The 21,006-nt window shown below is 39.6% G+C and overlaps 1 protein-coding gene across 4 annotated transcripts in view; it reads left to right on the top strand.

Moving 5' to 3' along the window:
• Window positions 1-21,006, top strand: part of RSF1 (remodeling and spacing factor 1) — a 158,420-nt gene that overhangs the window by 47,749 nt on the left and 89,665 nt on the right. For all 4 annotated transcript variants that reach the window (XR_012423556.1, XM_005579173.5, XM_065528764.2 and 1 more), the window contains exon 2: window positions 3,201-3,292. Coding sequence is in view for 3 of the 4 variants with exons in the window: in XM_005579173.5 (XP_005579230.3) it covers window positions 3,201-3,292 (92 nt within the window). In the remaining variant the exon portion in view is untranslated. The remainder of the gene's footprint in view (window positions 1-3,200; window positions 3,293-21,006) is intronic.

The raw sequence follows: 21,006 nt of genomic DNA, 5'->3' as shown, positions 1-21,006 counted from the left end.
GTGGCTTTTAAAAAATAATACCAATAGTATCAAAATCTTTCATGATTCTATGTAGCATAGAACACTGGTGGGGGACGTGCGTAAAACACTGGTGCAAAGGTTTTAGCCAACTGCTAAATGAGTGACACAGACAGTATGAATACAGTGGGCATTCCAGGGACAAAGAGGTGGCTGGTACTAGAAATCTCTCACAGAGACTTTTGGGACTTGTATTGCCTAGACATTGAAAGATAAATATGATTCAAGTGGGCAGAAAACAATAAATAACTCTTTAATAAAGCCCACATAGGTAATGGGCTGAGTATGTTTAGTGGACCATTAACTGGCAAAATGATTCAAATCGAGGATATTAGTGCAGGAAGTAAGAGAGAAGGATTGCAGTTAGGATGAGACTGAATATTGGGGCTCTGAGGCTAGGGTAAGAAATCTGGCTGGGTTTATGTAGGTATTTAGGAGCCATAAAAAATACTTACCAATTGGGAAGTAATATGAAAGCAGTCTTTTTGGAAAATTGGTTTGATTGCAGGAGACTGTCCATAGCTGTTTTTCTGACACGAGAAGGTATAGTAATGTCCTAGGGAAAGAAGGAAATAGGAGGCAAGTTTAAGATGTATAGGAAGGGAGAACCCTCAAGACTTCTGTGTTTGGGGAAAAGGAGAAATTGAAGAAGGTAACCTTGGTTTTAAAACACAACAGAAATAAACGTGTTTTATATTTATACAATGCTATACAGTTTCAAAATTCTGTGAGGTAACCAACACAGCCTTTTTTAATGGAGAAATTGAGCTTCATTGTTTAAAGGACTCGACCAGAACCATTGTCTCCTTATATAGGTGGGGCAGCTGAGAATCCAGCCCAGATCTTTTATCACTGCACAACCAGTCAATCACTAAGTTTTAATAATTTTGTTTCCTAAACATTTCTCAGATCTGTCCACTTCTCTCTGTACCACCTCTACCTTAGTTTAGGCTACTCCTATCTTCTGGATTGAGGTTTTCCTGAATTTATATCTAGCTTCGGCCCTGTACCCCACCTCCTAAAACAAAAAAGCAAATAAAAACTTATTTTATTAATATTTAAAAATCTCTCTTCCTCCAATTCAGTCATTAAGGTCTTCTAAAATGCAGCAGACTTTCCTGCTTAAACTTTTACATAAAATCTAAACTTCTGAGCCCGGCCTCATTAGGCTGTAACTATCTATGTCCATTCCTCCAGTTCCATGTTCTTTTTGGGTTTTTAGCTATTTGCATCTGTTATTTTTGTGCAAGCAATGCCCTTTCCCTCCTTTTCTCCATTCCACCCTTAACCCCATACTTCACATCTTAGTAGATTTGTCTGTTTACTTGTTGTGAATGCTCCCCACTCCCACCCCCAACCCACCACTCTACCTGCTATGAAGATTCACTCAAGTAGGCTCATTAAGGAGAGAGGGACTGTTTCTTTCTTACTAATAGTTCACCCATTGAAATTAGTTGAATGGGTGAATGTTTTTATATTTCAAAGTGTTTCAAATTTAGAAGGAACTTTAGTAGGGAAGGAAAGAATGACTGAAAAATATTAGGTCATCATTTCCCAACCTGTCCCTCAGAGTGTTTGTATCCTACAAGATGGTGGATCAAATATGTTAGAGAATGCTGCAGATTGTGTACCTATTTTGGATATTCGCAATGCACAAAGGGCGTATGATAAAGACAACAGTCCTGTGGTTTAAAAAAAAAGAAAAACTTTTTTGTTTTTTGATCCAACATTTTGCCAATATATTTGAGTATGGGATCTTCTTAGGTAGTATACTGTAATTTCTCTAAGGTTACTAGTGGTATTTGGGATTTGAGAAATGGTCATTTTTGACCTGGTGCAGTGGCTCATGCCTGTAATCCCAGCATTTCGGGAGGCCAAGGCGGGCAGATCACCTGAGATCAAGAGTTCCAGACAAGCCTGGCCAACATGGTGAAACCCCGTCTCTACTAAAAATACAAAAACTAGCCAGGAGTAGTGGTGGGCACCTATAATTCCAGCTACTTGGGAGGTTGAGACAGGAGAATCGCTTGAACCCAGGAGGCGGAGATTGCAGTGAGCCAAGATTGTGCCACTGTACTCCAGCCTGGGCAAAAAGAGTGAGATACCGTTTCAAAATAAAAAAGAGAAATGCTTCTTTTGACAGCCATATGTGTCCCTCTGGTCTAATTAATATAATTAAATACAATCAGACCATGCCTAAATAATATTTAGAGGACCTCTGATTGTTTACAGTCAAAGCAGAGAATCTGAGGGAAGATAACAGCAGTCCTCAAATATTTGAAGGTTCCAACAGAAGAGGGATTAAAAGTACTGTCTTTGAGACTAGAGAGTAAGAGCCAGAATTAGGAGAGGAAGTTGTCATAGGGCAGATTTTGAGAGTAAGGGTAGCTTTCTAGTAATTAGAACTATCCAGAAAACAGAACTAAGTGCTATGCAAGGTAAGTCATTTTTTTGTCCATGAAGCTTGTCAAGCAAAGATTCCTAGAAAGGCTACAGAGAAGTTTAACACATCAGACAAGGGATAGATTGGAAGAGTTTTCCAAAGCAGTTTGGAAACCGTTAGTTTAATTTCTGACATATCTATCAACTTGGAATTCATATTTCTTGATTGCTTTCAACTCTATGAGTGTATGTCTTTGAAATCTCAGCAGGGGAACCAAATATTTGTTATTGCAGATAAACAGAATACAAACTTTAGTTGTATAGTTAAGTGCTTTTACTTGATGGTATTTTTTTTTAACAAACTATTTTTTTAAGAGCGATTTTAGGTTCACAGAAAAATTAAGCAGCAAGTGTGGAGAGTTCCCATATATCCCTGTCCCCACACACGTACAGTTTCTCTACTGTTGACTCCCACAATAGTGGTACATTTCTTATAACTGATGAATCTACATTGACATATAATTATCACCAAAGTTCATAGTTTATATTAGGTTTTACTCTTATTTGATGGTGTTTTGAAAGAAAATGTGAATATTCCTGCTTATCTTTAAGAAAATGGTTTTTGGTCATTTCTTGCTGTAGTTTAGGCTTTTTTGATTCATAGGTCTAAAAGTTAGCTAGTATCAACACTGTCTGTTTTGAGAAAGTATCCAGGGTTGGGGAAGGTTATTTTTTTTATAATCTTAAATGTTTACAAATGTTTTATTTTGTTGGCTAACAATATTTTTTTTTCTTTTAAGTACCGAAAGAATTGGTGGAGCTCCATTTGAAGCTGATGAGGAAGATTGGCAAATCTGTTACTGCAGACAGATGGGAAAAATATTTGATCAAGGTAACTAGTATTCGTAAATTTCCTGCTCTATTACTGAAATACTACTGTAGCATAAATTGATATGTTTTATAATACACATAATTTTTAATTAGTTTACTAAAAGTAAGACTATGGCTCCAAAATCCACGTGACTACAAGTATATGATTCTCTTCTTTTCCTACTGCTTAGTAATAATATATCTCTTTTGTGCCTAACACTGTGCTCAGGACTTTTCATGTCTTTTCTCGTTTAATTCTTACAATCACCCTGATCATATCAAATAAGAAACTGATAAGGCTCAGGGATGTTGTCATTTAGTTCACATAGTATGCATAGACTTATTTAGTGATTCCCCTAGACTCTATTATATAGAACAGGGGTCCCCAACCTCTGGGCCACAGACCAATAGTGGTCCTCCCCATTTCTCTCCTTACCATCTGAGCTCTGCTTCCTGTGAGATCAGCTGCAGCATAGATTCTCGTAGGAGTGCGAACCCTATTGTGAACTGTGCATGCGAAGGATCTAGGTTGTGCATTCCTTATGAGAATCTACTGCCTGATGATCTGTCACTATTTCCCATCACTTCCAGATGGGGACCATCTAGTTGATTCAAATGTAATGTATTTGAATCATCCCAAAACCATCTCCCTCCCACACACCACCCCCAGTCTGTGGAAAAATTATCTTCCGCAAAACTGGTCCCTGGTGCCAAAAAGGTTGAGGACCACTGATGCAGAAACGTGCCATCTTTTTTGTTCCTCAGCATTTTTGCATATATGGTATCTTCTGCCTGGAATACCTTCCCATCAGTTTGTTTTCCTAGCGAACTTATTTGTCCTTTAGGTCTCAGCTCAAGTAGTACTGTCTCCTTGAGTCCTTCTATCAGGAAGATGTTCCTTCATGGATTTGTTTAACCCTGTTTTACAAACTGTCATATGGTTTTATATTGAATGTTCATTATGTACCAGGTGATGTTTAGGGCTTTCTTTGCATTATCTCAACTTTAAAATACTGATTATCCTCATTTTACTCACAAGGAAATTGATTTTGAGAAACTAAATACAGTAACTTGACTGGTCTCACATTGCTAAAAATGACAGAGCCAGCATTCAAATCCAGGACTTGGTGAATCCAGTGCTTTAAAATATCACTGATGAAATGTTCCTCACATTTGTCTTTCTTGTATATTGTAAGTTTCTTGAAGGCTTCTTTTAATCTTTTTTTTTTTTTTTTTTTAAGACATCGTCTCACTCTGTCACCCAGGCTAGAGTGCAGTGGCACTGTCTCGGCTCACTGCAACCTCCGCCTCCCGGGTTCAAGCAATTCTCCTGCCTCACCCTCCTGAGTAGCTGGGACTACAGGCGTGCGCCACCACGCCTGTCTAGTTTTTTTTGGTATTATTAGTAGAGTCAGGGTTGCACCATATTGGCCAGGCTGGTCTCGAGCCCCTGACCTCGTGATCCGCCCACCTTGGCCTCCCAAAGTGCTGGGATTACAGGTGTAAGCCACCATCCCGGCGGCTTCTTTTAATCATTTTTTTTTTTTTTTTTTGAGATGGAGTTTCGCTCTTTTTGCCCAGGCTGGAGTGCAATGGTGCAATCTCGGCTCACCGCAACCTCCGCCTCCCGGGTTCAGGTGATTCCCCTGCCTCAGCCTCCCGAGTAGCGGGGATTACAGGCATGCGCCACCATGCCTGGCTAATTTTGTATTTTTAGTAGAGACGGGGTTTCTCCATGTTGGTCAGGCTGGTCTTGAACTCCCAACCTCAGGTGATCCACCTGCCTCGGCCTCCCAAAGTGCTGGGATTACAGACGTGAGCCAACGCGCCCGGCCTCTTTTAATCTTTTATGCATCAGTATTAGATGGATCAATTAATCACTGAGACAATTTTAGTTTTCTTTCCCTTGACTGCCAGTAAGCTTAACTTTGTTATATTTATTTCTTAGTTATAATCATTAGCTAGTTTTCTGATGGAATTTTTACCTTCCATTACATGGCTCTTATGGCTGTCTCATCTTTCTCCTTGTGGCATCATTGTACATATGTGTTACTGAAAGCTGTTTCTTTTCCTTTTGAAGTAAATGGAATATAATTAATATAAAAATCTGTTTAAATCCAGAGCAAGTATCTGGCATCTGCTAGGCCTTGTTGCTTTGCTCATAGCAGACATTACCAACCTAAGCCTTTCCTGCTAAGCCTAGACTTAGCAGACTACATTATTATACAAATCAGTCAGCATTGGCATGTATTTGTCAACTCCTGTTAGTAATTCCCGAAGACAGCTGAACTAAGACCTATAGAATGAGCAGAAATTTTATTAGGAAATAACCAGTAGCTTAGCCCTACTGTAATACAAAGTACCTAGAGAAAATGACAGTGAGTGGAGGCCTAACAATCATGTGTTCAGGAGGTTACTGTGATAATCCAACTGAGCAATAAGGAGACCTGAATTAGGGTTTTGGCACTAGGGATGGAAAGGAGGGGGTGGATGTAAGAGCTATTTGGAAGGTAAAATCAACAACTTTTGATAATTGATAGAGAGAGAGTGGTGTCTAGGAACTGAGCTTAACCAAGGGCATTCATTTGTTATTGTGCTGTATCTTGCGTTTGCTAACATACATTCATCCGTAGTAGACAGGAACTCAAAAATCTAGGCAGATGACTTTTTACTTTTACAGTGCAATTACCCTTCTAAAAATAAAGAAACCCAGCCAGGCACAGTGACTCACATGTATAATCCTAGCACTTTGGGAGGCTGAGGCAGGTAGATTGCTTAAGCTCAGGAATTCAAGACCAGCCTGGGCAACATGGCAAAACCCCGTCTCTACAAAAAAAAAAAAAAAAAAAAAGAAAGAAAATAATACAAAAAATAGCTGGATGTGGTGGTGCAAGTCTGTAGTCCCAGCTGTGCAAGAGGCTGAGGTGTAAGGATTGCTTCAGCTAGCCCAGGAGGTCGAGGCTGCAGTGAGCCAAGATTGTGCCACTGCACTCCAACCTGGGCAACAGAGTGAGGCCCTGTCTCAAAAAAAAAAAAAAAAAAAAATCATTGAATGGAAATTTAAACTAGCAGTTCTGCTAGGACCTGTTAACTCTTGCTTAGTTGGATGGGCCTTGGCCTTATTCTTCACATTCCTTTTACTTGGCAAGTCATAAAGAAATTTCTCTGCCAGTGAACCCTTACGCTTCCCTTATGCTTCCATGAAATTCCCCTGTTTTCTGTGATTGTTAATGATTGATTGATGAGCAATTTCAGACACCTTGACCATGGATAATGAATACCAGTATGCTAAATAACAATTTGCCTTCACATGCCTTCTCAAGTTTAGTACCCGCACCTCTACTTCCTTCTGCCCTGCCTCTTTCCTGAAGACAACCATGTGAAGACCTTTAAAACTAGTGGGATAACCGGTTTTTCATAAGTTATCCCTTAAAAGAAATTGCACTTGATTTCTTTTAGCCTCAGAATAATTTCTAAGTAAATAGGAGTTGTTTTTAAAAAAAATACTATAACATCAAATATAGTAAGTGTTTCAAAGAAATGTTAAAAAATGAAAGCAAATATGTGTCTTAGAATACACAGAAAGTATTTTGGGGGGCTCAATACTTGAAAGATGATGTCATTAAGTAGAAAATAACCTAATGTGGCCAGGCATGGTGGCTTACGCCTGTAATCCCAGCACTTTGGGAGGCCAAGGCAGGTGTATCACAAGGTTAGGAGATTGAGACCATCCTGGCCAACATGATGAAACCCCGTCTCTACTAAAAATATAAAAAATTAGCTGGGCATGGTGGTGCACACCTGTAATCCCAGCTACTCAGGAGGCTGAGGCAGGAGAATCGCTTGAACCGAGGAGACGGAGGTTGCAGTGAGCCAAGATCACAGCCCTGCACTCCACTCTGGTGACAGAGTGAGACTCCGTTTCAAAAAAAAAAAAGAAAAGAAAAAAGAAAGAAAGAAAATAACCTAATGTGTATTTTCTGGGGTGTTTTTCTACCCCTCAACAGGACATGACCATATTCATTTGTACCTTGAAAGTAAAGTACCTAGTATTAGGTTTAGAAATCCCTTGAAAATGAATACATTTGGCAATAGATGCCCTTGATCTAAACAGCAATTTCAGAAAGACCCATTGTCATCTGTTAGCAAATCATAAAGGCCACTTTTTGTCATTTGTTAATTTGGTTATATTTTGACAAGAACTGGATGTTCCTTTACTGTTGTATTTCTCAAAAGTAAATTAAGATTAATACTCTTAATTTTTATTTGCATTGTTAGTATTTTGTGTTTTTATTTTTTGAGATGTAATTCACGTAACATAAAATTCACCATTTTAAAGTGTACAGTTCATTGGTTTTTAGTGTATTTACTATGTTGTGCAAACATAGCCACTAATTCCAAAACTTCTCTAAGAAAGAAGTTTTGTATCTATTATCAATCAGTAAGAAGCCTTGTATCTATTATCAATCAGTATCAATCACATCCCCACCTTTTCCCCTGTATCCATCTGTATGGATTTGCCTACTGTGGACATTTCTTATAAATGGAATCATAAAATATGTGGTCTTTCCTATTTTCTTTCACTTAGTATAATGATTTCCAGGTTTATGTACATTGTATCATGTATCATATTATTCCTTTTTATTGCCAAATACTAATCCATTATATGGATAATAGCATCTTTTATGTATCCATCATCAGTTGAGGGACATTTGCTTGTTTCCTACTTTGTTGTCTATTAGGAATAATGCTGCCATAGACATTTGTGTACAAGTTTTTCTGTGAACATGTATTTTCATTTCTCTCCTGTATATAACTAGGAGTAGAATTGTTGGGTCATATGGTAATTCTGTGTTTAACTTTTTAAGGAACTGCCAAACTGTTTTCCATAGCGGCTGTACCATAGCAATTTATATTGTACTGATAGCAATTTATGAGGTTTCCAGTTTCTTTGTAACTTTTTAATAATAATGATAATAGATAATATTTGACAGCTTATTATAAACTCAGTGCTATGCTTGCTTTGGTTTTTTTTTTACATGCATCACCATTTAATTCTCACCACAATCTGGACCATAGAATGGTAAATTACTCCCAAGGTCACATAGACACCAGATGGTAAAGCAAGGATTGAACACGGGTTTGTCTGATAGCAGAGCATGAATGCTTAATGCTTTATATATTGCAAAGGATTTTCTTTTTCTTTTTTTTCTTTTTGAGACGGAGTCTTGCTTTTTCACCAGGCTGGAGTGAGTGCAGTGGCTCAATCTTGGCTCACTGCAACCTCTGCCTCCCGGATTTAAGCAATTCTGCTGCCTCAGCCTCCTGAGTAGTTGGGATTACAGGCACACGCCACCACGCCCAGCTAATTTTTGTATTTTTAGTAGAGAGACGGGGTTTCACCATGTTGGCTAGGATGGTCAGGCGTGAGCCACTGCGCCCTGCCTTAGCATCTTCATATAACTTTGTAAAAGTTATATGAAGCATTTAACTTTGTAAAATGTTCCTTAGAGAATACCATTTACTCTGTGCTAATGTATGAGCAACCAGGATTTATTCTCATAACTGAATTGCAGGTGGTAGTGCAGAAAGGACGTTGGATTTGTATTGGGGAAAACATTTACCTGAACAATGCTAATTACTAGGTGTATAAGTTCTTTCATGAAGGTATAGTCTCTGCATAGTGTCTTTCAAATAGTTGGAACCCAGCAAATATTCTTTAAATATTAATAATAAATTACCAAAGCAACAGGAGAGTAATTTTAGAGAAGTTTTCTTCTCTTCTGTGGCTGGCATTCCTTTGGAAATTGGTGTGAACTTGGGTCAAATTATTTATACTTGTGGATGTAGAAATGTTAGGTTGCATTTTCTCTAGTTTTCTACTGAACTGCTATGTGACTTCAGATGGTCCAATGAATGTTTTGTAATGTTTTGTAATACTAAAATGCCTAAATATTTTTCCCACAGAGACGCATTCACTAAATACTTTAATATCTGGGAAACCTCCTGTGGCAAGAGTGCTCTTGAATTTTTTTTCAAGTGTGCAAGATTTGTTTTAGTTATAAAATATCAATTATATACTGTTCCAGCTGAGTGTGGTGGCTCATGCCTGTAATCCCAGCACTTTGGGAGGCCAAGCCAGGCAGATCACCAGAGATCGGGAGTTCAAGACCAGCCTGGCCAACATGGTGAAACCCTATCTCTACTAAAAATACAGAAATTAGCTGGGCGTGGTGGCGGGTGCCTGTAATCCCAGCTACTCAGGAGGGTGAGGCAGGAGAATCACTTGAACCCGGGAGGCAGAGGTTGCAGTGAGCTGAGATCGCACCACTGCACTCCAGCCTGGGTGACAAAGTGAGACTCCATCTCAAAAAAATAGAAAAGGTACTGTTCCTTCATAGTCACAGAACTTGCTTAGTAAAGAATGCCTGTAAGTATAATGTCAGTGTGTTTTGAAAGAAGTTACATAAAAATAGCATTTTAAAGTTGTTTATCGTTGCTTTCACTAAGCAGATAAATGTGGAAGTGAAAAAAAGTCTTTTCTTAAAATTTCATGACTATAAAAAGTTTTAGGAATTCATTGTAAAGTATTACTATATTAATGACATACTTTTCTTGATTTTCGACTGAGCTGAATATGATGGAAGAATGCAGTATATAAGATTTATTGAGTTTTTATTGTGGTATTTTTATTTGTATTTTGTTTATGTATTTATTTTAGAGATAGAGTTTCACTCTTGTCACCCAAGGTGGAGTGCAGTGGTATAATCATAGCTCACTATAATCTCTAATTGCTGGGCTCAAGTGATTCTCCTGCCCCAGGCACTTGAGTAGCTAGGACCACAGGCAAGTGCCACAATGCCAAGCTAATATTTTTTATTTTTTGTAGAGATAGCATCTCGCCACGTTTGCCCAGTGTGGTCTCAAACTCCTGGGCTCAAGTGATCCTCCTGCCTTGGCCTCCCAAAGTGTTGGGATTACAGATGTGAGCCACTGCACCTGGTTGGTGGTATTTTTAAAATATCTTTTGACTGTTGCCTATAGTATAAAATACTTTTTTGTTGAACTATGACAACTTGCAAAATACAATGGATACACTATTTCATATCTTATAGAAAAATTAACTGAAAATGGATCAACAACCTAAATATAAGGGCTAAATCTATGAAACTCTTAGAAAAAAATAAAGGGAAATCTTCATGACCTTGGATCTGGCAATGGATTCTTATATAGAAAACTGGAAGACTGAGCAACAACATAAAAAATAGATTAGTTAGACTTTGTCAAATTTTAAAACATCTGTACATCAAAGAACATTATGAAGAAAGTGAAAAGACAGCCTACAGAATGGAAGAAATTATATTGCAAATTGCACATATTGCAAATCATATAACTGATAAGCATTTAATGTTTGAGATACATATAAGGAGCTCCTAAAACTCAACAACATAAAGACAACCCAATTGGCAAAATTTTGAATAGACATTTCTTCAAAGAAGATACACAAAGATCAAAAAACACATGAGAAGAAGTTCATCATTTGTCCTTAGGGATATATGATTCAAAACTGTAAGATACCACTTTACACCTAACAGGATGGCTATTTTTTTTTTTTTAAGTAAGTGTGGTGATTTTGTGGAGAAATTAGAACTCTCCTAAATTCCTTGTGAGAATGTAATATGGTACAGCTGCTATGGAAAGGAGTTTGGCAGTTCCTCATAAAGCTCATCAGAATTGCCATATGACCTAGCAATTCCACTCCTACATATATAATTACTCCAAAGCAGGGACTCAAACAGATCTTTGTATGCCAATGTTTATTGCAGCATTATTCACTGTAGCCAGAAGGTAGAAACAACCTGTGTTCCTCAACAGATGGATGGATATTGCATTGAAAAGAAATTTTATGTATAATGTAAAAGAAAGATGAATTGGACTTTTTTCAGAAATCTTGTGGTTTTGCTGGACATCCACTTAAAAATGGAATCTGTGAAAGTTCTTTTGTGAGTGGTAAAACCATATAAACTTGTTACTGCTTTTAAGATATATGCACAATCTGAATCTATCTTCCTTTTTTTTTTTTTTTTTAAAAGACTGGATCTCCCTCTGTTGCCCAGTCTCGAGTGCAGTGGCGCAATCACAGCTCACTGCAGCCTTGATCCCCTGGGCTCAGTGATCCTTCCACTTACTTCAGCTTCCCCAGTAGCTGGAACTACAGACTCACGCTACCACACCTGGCTAATTTTTAAATTTTTTTTATTTTAGAGACAGTGTCTCACTATGTTGCCCAGGCTGATCTTGAACTCCTGAGCTCAAGTGATCTCCCAGCCTCCCAGAGTGCTGGGATTACAAGCATGAGTCACCACGCTCAGCCTAAATCTGACTTCTCTTGAATATCCTCTGCCACAGTATAGCTCAAGCTTCATTACCATTCCTTTGAATTATTACAACAGGCTTTAGTTGTTCTCTTGACATCAGAATCTGTGTTCCTATTTGTCCTGCAGTGCCAACAGGACTATTTTTTTTTTTTCTGAGACAGAGTTTCGCTCTGTCACCAGGTTGGGGTACAGTGGCACAGTCTTGGCTCACTGCAACCTCCACTTCCCGGGTTCAAGTGATTCTCCTGCCTCAGCCTCCCAAGTAGCTGGGATTACAGGCATGCGCCACCTTGCCCAGCCAATTTTTGTATTTTTAGTAGAGATGGGGTTTCACCATGTTGGCCAGGATGGTCTCGATATCCTAACCTCGTGATCCACCCGCCTTGGCCTCCCAAAGTGCTGGGATTACAGGTGTGAGCCACCGCGCTTGGCCCCAGGACTATTTCCTATTAGTACCTCCATAGCCTCGTTGGGTCTCCATATTTACTAGGCATGACCCACTTTCATAGACCTGCTCACTGTCTTCCTTCATGGTCTTGTCTCTGTCCATTGCCAATCCCAAAAACGTTTATGCCAGGGCTCTATGCTAGCCTTTATGCTAGAGCTCTAGCATAAAGAACTGTGTTCAACTCCACCTTGACAGAACATGCCATAATCATTCACATCTCCCCTTAAAAAAAAAAAAATTTTTTTTCTTTCTGAAATGAGCTGTACCTCCTTATTCATTTAAACCTCAATCATCCTTCTGGTCCTAGCACAGATGTTACCACCTGAAGAAAAGTTTCCTTGGTCTCCCTTCATCTCTTGGCTTGAGTTAGTGTTTCCTCTCTGTTTTCATAGTACTTTATACCTATGTCAGTTACTCACTTTGTAGATAACTCACTGACTACTTCTCCCCTGATAATTGTTTGTTTACGAATTGTCTCTTCCTCTCTGGATTCTGAAATTCTTGGAGCAGAGACTTTTAATCCATCTTTGCCCTTCCAGTATTTAAAACGGGGTATGTCTCATAGCACTGTTCCATAAATGCTTCAGTCCTCCAGAATGATTATTGCAATTCCTGTTTCTCTCATTCTTTGAGTAAAGTACATATCCACTTTGCCCTACTTTCCTCCTGAGGTTAACATTACTTTCAATCTAAGGGTTGTTAGAGAATTTTATCATGTTACTATTTTCTTTTCAGTGTAGCATTTTCACTGCTTGATATTTTCTTACTAGTTTACCCATTTTAGTGCCTCCATGATGACAAGTTGTCTTCTTCACCAAGGTATCCAAGCGTTTGACTAGTTCCGGCCATATAGTCTGCACATAGTGAATGTTTGTGGAATTATTGAAAAGGTTGTTATGAGAATTTACTGAGTTAATATTTTAAAGTATTTAGAATAGTATTTGGCACATAGTAAATATGCAAAAAATGTTATTATTCTAGTAAAATTTGAAAAGTTTCTTTTTGTTTTGTTTTGTTTTGTTTTGAGACAGAGTTTTGCTCTTGTTGTCCAAGCTGGAGTACAGTGGTGTGATCTCAGCTCACTGCAACCTCTGCCTCCTGGATTGAAGCGACTCTCCTGCCTCAGCCTCCCTAGTAGCTGGGGATTACAGGCATGTGCCACCACCCCCGGCTAATTTTGTATTTTTAGCAGAGACAGGATTTCTCTGTGTTGGTCAGGCTGCTCTCAAACCCCCAACCTCAGGTGATCTGCCCACTTCGCACTCCCAAAGTGCTGGGATTACAGGCGTGAGCCACCACGCCTGGCCTGAAAAGTTTCTTTAGGATGTGTTGTGTTACCTAAAGAAATTATTGCTAGTTAAGATAATTTTTTAAAATTAAGATAAAAACAGTACCTTTGTGTGTCTTTCGAATGCTCATCAGGTTTGTTTTGTACTTGCTCTGTCTCAAACTTAGTCAAGGGATATGAATGTGAGTAAGATGCAGCTCTTCACTTCCCAGAGCTCAGCTATTAAATTCTTCTTCACACCTGTAATCCTAGCACTTTGGGAGGCCAAGGCAGACAGATCACGAGGTCAGGAGTCCAAGACCAGCCTGGCCAATATGGTGAAACCCCGTCTCTACTAAAAATACAAAAATTAGCCGGGTGTGGTGGCACGTACCTGTAGTCCCAGTTACTTGGGAGGCTGAGGCAGAAGAATTGCTTGAACCTGGGGGGCAGAGGTTGCAGTGAGCTGAGATCACACCACGGCACTCCAGCCTGGGCAATAGAGCAAGACTCCGTCTCAAAAAAAAAAAAAATCTTGATTCAGATTTGAAAGGTTTGAGTAAAGACAGTGTGACCTAGTCAGAAGATCTCTGAATGACTTTCAGCAACACACTTTTTAGATGTCTGATACATACCATCATCTTTATGTACAAACAAATCTCTTGTTAACTTCCTTCTCCCAGTTTTAATACCTTAGTTAAAAGCATTTTTCCTGTTTGTTCAAGCCAGGGAACCTTGATAAATCCAGGGGTTACCCTTGATTTTTCTTTCCACTTACCCTCCACATCTGTTCCATCAGCTGTCCTGATAATTCTACCTCCAAATCACAGCTTACTTCTCTCTGATCCCCACTACCCTCATAATGCATGCCACCATTGGCCTTCAGGTTGGTTTCTTAGTTTCCCCTTCTTGCCCCTCTGCAATCCATTTTCTACACAGCAGCCATGATTTCAAATGAAGCATAATTCAGATCATACTATTTTCCCCTTATTTAAAATCCTTTAGTGGTATCCCATCATATTTGAAATAGAATCTTAATTCCTTACCCTGACCTACATAATTTGGCCTTTGGTTATCTATTTTGCCCTGCCTTTTGCCACTTGCCTCCTTAGTCTAGTTAATTTACACTGGTCTTTTTTCTTTTTTGAGACAGGGTCTCACTGTCTCACCCAGGCTGGAGTGCAGTGGCAAGATCTCGGGTCACTGCAACCTTGACTTCCTGGGCTCAAGCAATCCTCCCGCCTCAGCCTCCCTAGTAGCTAGGATTATAGGTGTGTGCTGCCATACCAGGCTGGGACTACATACCTGAGCCACCATGCCTGCTGATTTTGTTATTTTTAGTTTTTGTTTTTATGGGTTTTTGTTCTTGTTGTTGTTGTTGTTGTTGTTTGGCACAGAGTCTCACTGTTGCCTAGACTGGAATGCTGTGGTGTGATCTCAGCTCATTGCAACCACCATCTGCCTGGCTTCTGCCTCAGCCCCGCCCCGTCACCCCAACCCCACAACCTTAACTGGGACTACAAGCATGCACCACCATGCCTGGCTAATTCTTTTTCATTTTTTGTAGAGACAGGGTTTTGCCATGTTGCCCACGTTGGTCTCAAACTCCTGGGCTCAAGCGATCCTCCTGCCTTGGTTTCTCAGTGTGCTGGGATTACAGGAGTGAATCACCACACACCAAGCCCTAATTTTTAAAAGTTTTGGTAGACACAGAGTCTCCCTACATTACCCAGGCTGGTCTCAAACTCCTGGGTTCAAGCAATGCTCCTACCTCGGCCTCCCAAAGTGCTGGGATTACAGGCATGAGTCACCTACTCCAGTCTCAAATGTCAACTTTTTAATGAGGTCTTCAGTAAGCGCCCAAAGTAGTACTCAAACTTTCTGTATCACATTACTGTTTTTTATTTTCAGCATATCATTTTTAGCGCTTGATATTTTCTTACTAGTTTTCCTGTTTGACTGCCTCATAGGATATAACCTCCATCATGATGGTAGAACCACCGAATGCCCTTTGTCCACGCAGAGCAGGGGAATTGCAATAGTGGAAGAGTTTTACCAAGATAGAACCAGCTAAAGGGAAGACCAGAGTCATAATTATTATTCAAATTAGTCTCCCCTAGCATTTGGGGGCTAGGGTTTTTCAAACACAGTTTAGGGGAAGGGGCGGGGTGGCTAGGCAATGGGTGCTTACTGCTTATTGGTTGGAGGTGCAAGAGAAATGGTCTTCCTGCATACTTGGTCGTTGCTGGGTGGGGCCACAGGTTGGCAGGTCCAGGTGGAGCCACTGGTCATTAGACATGCAACAAACCTGGAAAGACCTCTCGAAAGGCCAATCTTAGGTTGTACAATAGTGATGTTATCTGCAGGAATAATTGGAGAAGTTGCATGTCTTTTTACCTTCTGAATAATGGCTGGCAGTCCTTTACCTGTACCGGGGGAGTCCAGTCTTTTGGCTTCTCTGGGCCACATTGGAAGAAGAGGAGTTACCTTGGGGCACACGTAAAATACACTAACATGAATGATGGCTGATATGCTTTAAAAAAACACAAAAATTCTCATGTTTTAAAAAAGTTTACAAATTTGTATTGGGCCGCATTTAAAACCATCCTGGTATGGGCCACGCGTTGGACAAGTTTGCACAGCTTAGTTAGTTCAGGCTCCTCTGTCCTCCTAGCCTAGTGGTGTCTCATTAGCTTTACAAAGGCAGTTGAGTTTTAGGGAAGGGCCTTTGTCATTTAAATTGTAAACAAAATGTCTCCCCAAATTTAAGCCCAGGAATAATTAAGGGCAGATTAAAGGCAAGATGGGAGTTGGCTGATCAGACCTCCCCCATTGCCATAATGTTCTCACTAGTATAATTTTTGCAAAGGCGATTTTGTTACCAGAAAGAGGTCCCAATCCAGACCCCAAGAGAGAGTGTTCTTGGAGTTCACACAAGAAAGAATTCGAGGCAAATCCATAAGGTAAAATGAAAGCAAGTTTATTAAGAAAGTAAAGGAATAAAAGAATGGCTGCTCCATAGGCAGAGCAACCCTGAGGGCTGTTGCTTGCCGTTTTTATGGTTATTTCTTGATTATATGCTAAACAAGGGATGGATTATTCATGCCTCCCATTTTTGGACCATATAGGGTAACTTTCTGGTGTTGCCATCTCTTTTGTAGACTGTTTTGGTCCAGGGGGAGTGTAGCAGTGAGGACAAATAGGTCATTCTCATGGCCATCTTGTGATTTTGGGGGGTTTGGGGCGGCTTCTTTACTGTTTTATCAGCAAAGTCTTTATGACCTTTATCGTGTGCCGACCTCCTGTCTCATCCTGTGACTTAGAATGGTTTAACCTCCTGGGAATGCAGCCCAGTAGGTCTCAGTCTTATTTTACTCAGGTCCTATTCAACATGAAGCTGCTCTGGTTCAGATGCCTCTGACAGTTTGTGACCTCATCTGGGGTGACATCCAAGGTTTATTGTTTCACAGCCAGTGACATCAAGGACTCAGATACACAGAGAGTGAGGTTAAGAGTGGAAGTTTAATAGGCAAAAGAGAGAATAGCTCTCAGCCACAGAGAGGGGTCCCAGGAAAATGGGTTGCCAATCCACCGTGACATGCAGCAGGTTTTACAGATGAAATGGTGGGGAGGTGGTGTCTGATCTACAAAGGGCATGAAAAAACAGTTAAGAACATGTGTGCCATTCGCATAGGAGCGAATCTCTGGCATCCCCCACCTTAGTCTTTTATTATGTAGGTGAGTTTTCAGCCTGAGCTGTGCCATGTTCCCCATTTCTTTGTTACTGTGCATGTGCTAATGAGAAAGGGAAGATGGAGTTTCCATGGTGGACATGCCTGGCCCCCAGGTAGCCCTTTTCTATTGGCACAGCTGCCAGCATTCCCCCGTGCAAGCTTTCAGCTTCCATATTTATGTTTGCAGCTCGATTTTTCAGGCTGTTCTTTGTTAGAAAAATAAATAACTTCTCGGGCTGCTTTTTGTTAGAAGGGAAGTTCTGCTGAGGACTCTCTTGCCCTCACTGTCTGCCTAAATAATTTCTTTCTATCTCCTGTATCAGTTTCAATGGGTTGTCTTTTTCACCATAGTATCTGAGCTCCTAGACTAGTTACTGCCATTTAGTCTGCACATAGTAATATTTGTGGAATCACTGGTTAAGTGAATCTCTATCAACTTTATGTTTCTCAATTGTAAAATAAGGATTTGGATCTAAATGATCTCCAAGGATTCCCCTTGTCAAATATAAAGCCTGACACTAGTTAAAGCTTGATAAAGACAGATTTTACTTAGTAACTGTCGCAGTACAGGAAGGAGCTGTGTTGTGTTCGAATTTGTGCAGAGGTGACTGGGTGTTTATAAGGGAGAAAGAAGGAATAGGGAAAGGAGTGGGAGGAATGGGGGAGCTTTAGTCAAGTTATGGAAGTGAAAAATTTAAAAAGCAGCTAAGAGCGTTGTTGACTTTCTATGATTATGTCATTTTTGTCTTCTAACTAGCATTAATGGAAATTAGGCATCTACCCTCTCACAGAGACTGGTAGACTAAGGCCCTGTCTGTTGGTTACATTTCAGAGGAATGGCCTTCAGGTCCTTCAGAAAGATATTCTGAGTCTTAGGAGATACATATGCATCTCAAGGGGACAGAAGAAGGATTTACAATTTTAAATTTGTTTGTTTAATAAATGGGAAGGGAAGGTCTGGGACCTGTCTTAAGTCAGATGTTGGCTGGAATCAGAAGTAAATTCCTTTGAGAGCCTTGGGTTTTTCCAGACAGGAACTAGCTCCCCCCAGGGATGAGACCTTAGGCTCTTAGAATCTCTTTTTAAATTTCTTATGAGTTATCTGAAAGAATTATTGGTACTTTGATTGTTTATATAAATCCAAGATAAATCAGTTAATGATCCCACTGAGATAAAGTCTATATATTTGCTCTGTAGGCATGTGAAGTCACCTTTCCTATATATATTGAGCTGATATGGAACCTTTAAAAAAGCTCCTGCCCAACATTTTCCATCTTCATCCTCCACTTTGTTTACCTGTATGTAGAGGTTAGGAGGAAAAGATGCAGGAGGTATTGGAATGGCAGTAGACTGGTGGCCAGGATGCCTCCCTGGCCACATATTTGACTTTCACCCTTGAAGGCACTAAACATTGATTCTGGTGTTGTATCAGGAGAACGGTTGTCCCTCAAGCACCATGCAGGAGAATGCAATAGGACCTGACCTGTCAGCTAGATTTATAGAGAATCAAACAGAACAAGTATTATAGAATAATGATTTATGGTGATAATAGGTATGAATGTTATGTCAAATTGTTCATGTTTTAGATATTAGAACATTCTCTCCCTCGAGAAATTGCATGTAAAACCAAATTATAATTATAAGGCTTCTTGGTCAGAATCAAGTTGGAGCATGGGGAATTAATATGAATTACCAATGTAATTAGGATCTGGTTGCTTCCAGGACCCAAGAATTCACCGTTATAGACAGTCTCTGATAGACACAGCTAATTTCTGGCTCCCTGGGCAGATTATAGCTCATGAGCCACATCCTGCCTGGTACCTGTCTCAGAAAGCTAAGAATGGTTTTTACGTATTTAGATGATTGGGAGAGAAACTCGAAGAGTAATATTTGGTGACATGTAAAAATTAAATTCAAATTTCATTATCCGTAAACAAAGTGTTACGGGAATACAGCCATGCTATTCATTTATGTATATTCTATGGCTGATTTTGCACCATGATAGTAGATTTGAATAGATTCAAGAGAGACCCTATGGCCCACAGTGCCTAAATTATTTCTTGTTTTGGCCCTGAGAAAAACTTTGCTTGTCCCGGGTGTACATTAAATAGTTTTGCCTAATAATTATTTAGATGTCATTTTGAATAATCTTTTTATTTGCAAGTTTTATTTGCAGTGTTCATTTTGTGGTAATAGTAGGTTATGGCTGTTTTGTGCATAGCTAATTAGTGGATTTTTTTTTTTTAACATCAAATGGCACAGGAGTATGTCTAAATTGCCCTTAAAGAAATACAAAATGGGCCAGGCGTGTGGCTCACGCCTGTAATCCCAGCACTTTGGGAAGCCAAGCCAGGTGGATCACAAGGTCAGGAGTTCGAGACCATCCTGGCCAATATGGTGAAACGCCGTCTCTATAAAAAATACAAAAATTAGCCGGGCATGGTGGCAGGCGCCTGTAGTCCCAGCTGCTCGGGAGGCTGAGGCAGGAGAATCGCTTGAACCTGGGAGGCGGAGGTTGCAGTGAGCCAAGATCGCACCACTGCACTCCAGTCTGGGCGACAGTGAGACTCTGTCTCAGAAATACAAAATGAATAGTAAATTTATCTTTGAAATCTGCAAAACAAATGTATTGTACCCTAAATGCTATAAATAAAGGTCAGTAAATTTAAGTTAAGCAGTGTGGGGGCAAAGGATTTTTATCATCTTTATATCCATTTCTCTTTTTTTATCCTCCCCTTTTACACATAGATGCTAAGGTAGTTGTTGTTTTTGGAATTTGTGACACCATGAGCCATTGGCTGTGCTTCTGTATCTGGTTTGTTGGCCAAACTTTGGAGCTATGTCATTTTTCACCTCTCAGATACTAAGGATGAGCTTCCCATACTCGGCATTAGCCTCTGGGATAGTCAGCCAATGTTATCTTCTTCTAGGGGCCTGGTACTCAACCAAGCACTCAATAAATGCTTCATTCAGGTCATAGCCGGACTCTGCATTGTTGATTGTCTCTCTTTCTTTTTTTTAAATTTGAGATATTCACATACCAGAAAATTTACCCTTTAAAAACAAACAATTTAGTGTTTATTAGTGTATTTACAGGGAATGTACAACAATCATAATTATCTTAATTTGAGAACACTTTTATTACTCTGAAAAGAAATTGCCTACCCATCAGCAGTCACTTCCCATTGCTTCCTTCCCCTATCCACTGGGAACTGCTAATCTACTTTTACCTATATGGATTTGACTATTTTAGACATTTCATATACATGGAATCATGCAATATGTGTCCTTTTGTGTCTGGTTTCTTTCACTTAAGATGTTTTCAAGCCTCATCCATGCTATAGTATATCACTACCTCATTTCTTTTTATGGCTACATAAAATTCCGTTGTGTGATGTACCACAGTTTATCCATTCACCTGTTAGTGGACATTTGGGTTGCTTCCACCTTTTGGCAGTTGTGAATAATACTGCTAGGAACATTTGTATACAAGTTTTTGTGTGGATGTATGTTTTCCTCTTTCTTGTGTAAATAGGAGTATAATGGCTATGTCATATGGTAGCTAAATATTAACATTTTAGAAACTGCCAAGCTGTTTTCCCAGGCAACTGCACCATTTTACATTCTCACTAACAACCTGTGAGCATTCAGATTTTCCATGTCCTCACCAACATTTATTATTATCTTTCTCATTGTGGTAAAGTGTCTATTCAGATTCTGACATTTTAGCTTTTGGTATAATCACTTTAGGGTCTTCCTCGTGTAATATTTATATTTTCCCCTTTTTCTGTATATCTGTTTTTTTCCTCTCTAAAAACATAACACTGTCAGCCAGAGGAAGTAATATATTCTAGGGAATGGGAAACTTATGCTTCCTGTGAGTCTTTTAAGACTGTCCATTGTCCATCT

Source organism: Macaca fascicularis, chromosome 14, assembly GCF_037993035.2.
Source record: "Macaca fascicularis isolate 582-1 chromosome 14, T2T-MFA8v1.1".
NCBI lineage: Eukaryota > Metazoa > Chordata > Mammalia > Primates > Cercopithecidae > Macaca > Macaca fascicularis.
Note: the sequence above shows the minus strand (reverse complement) of the source record. Positions and strands in the feature narration are given on the sequence as shown.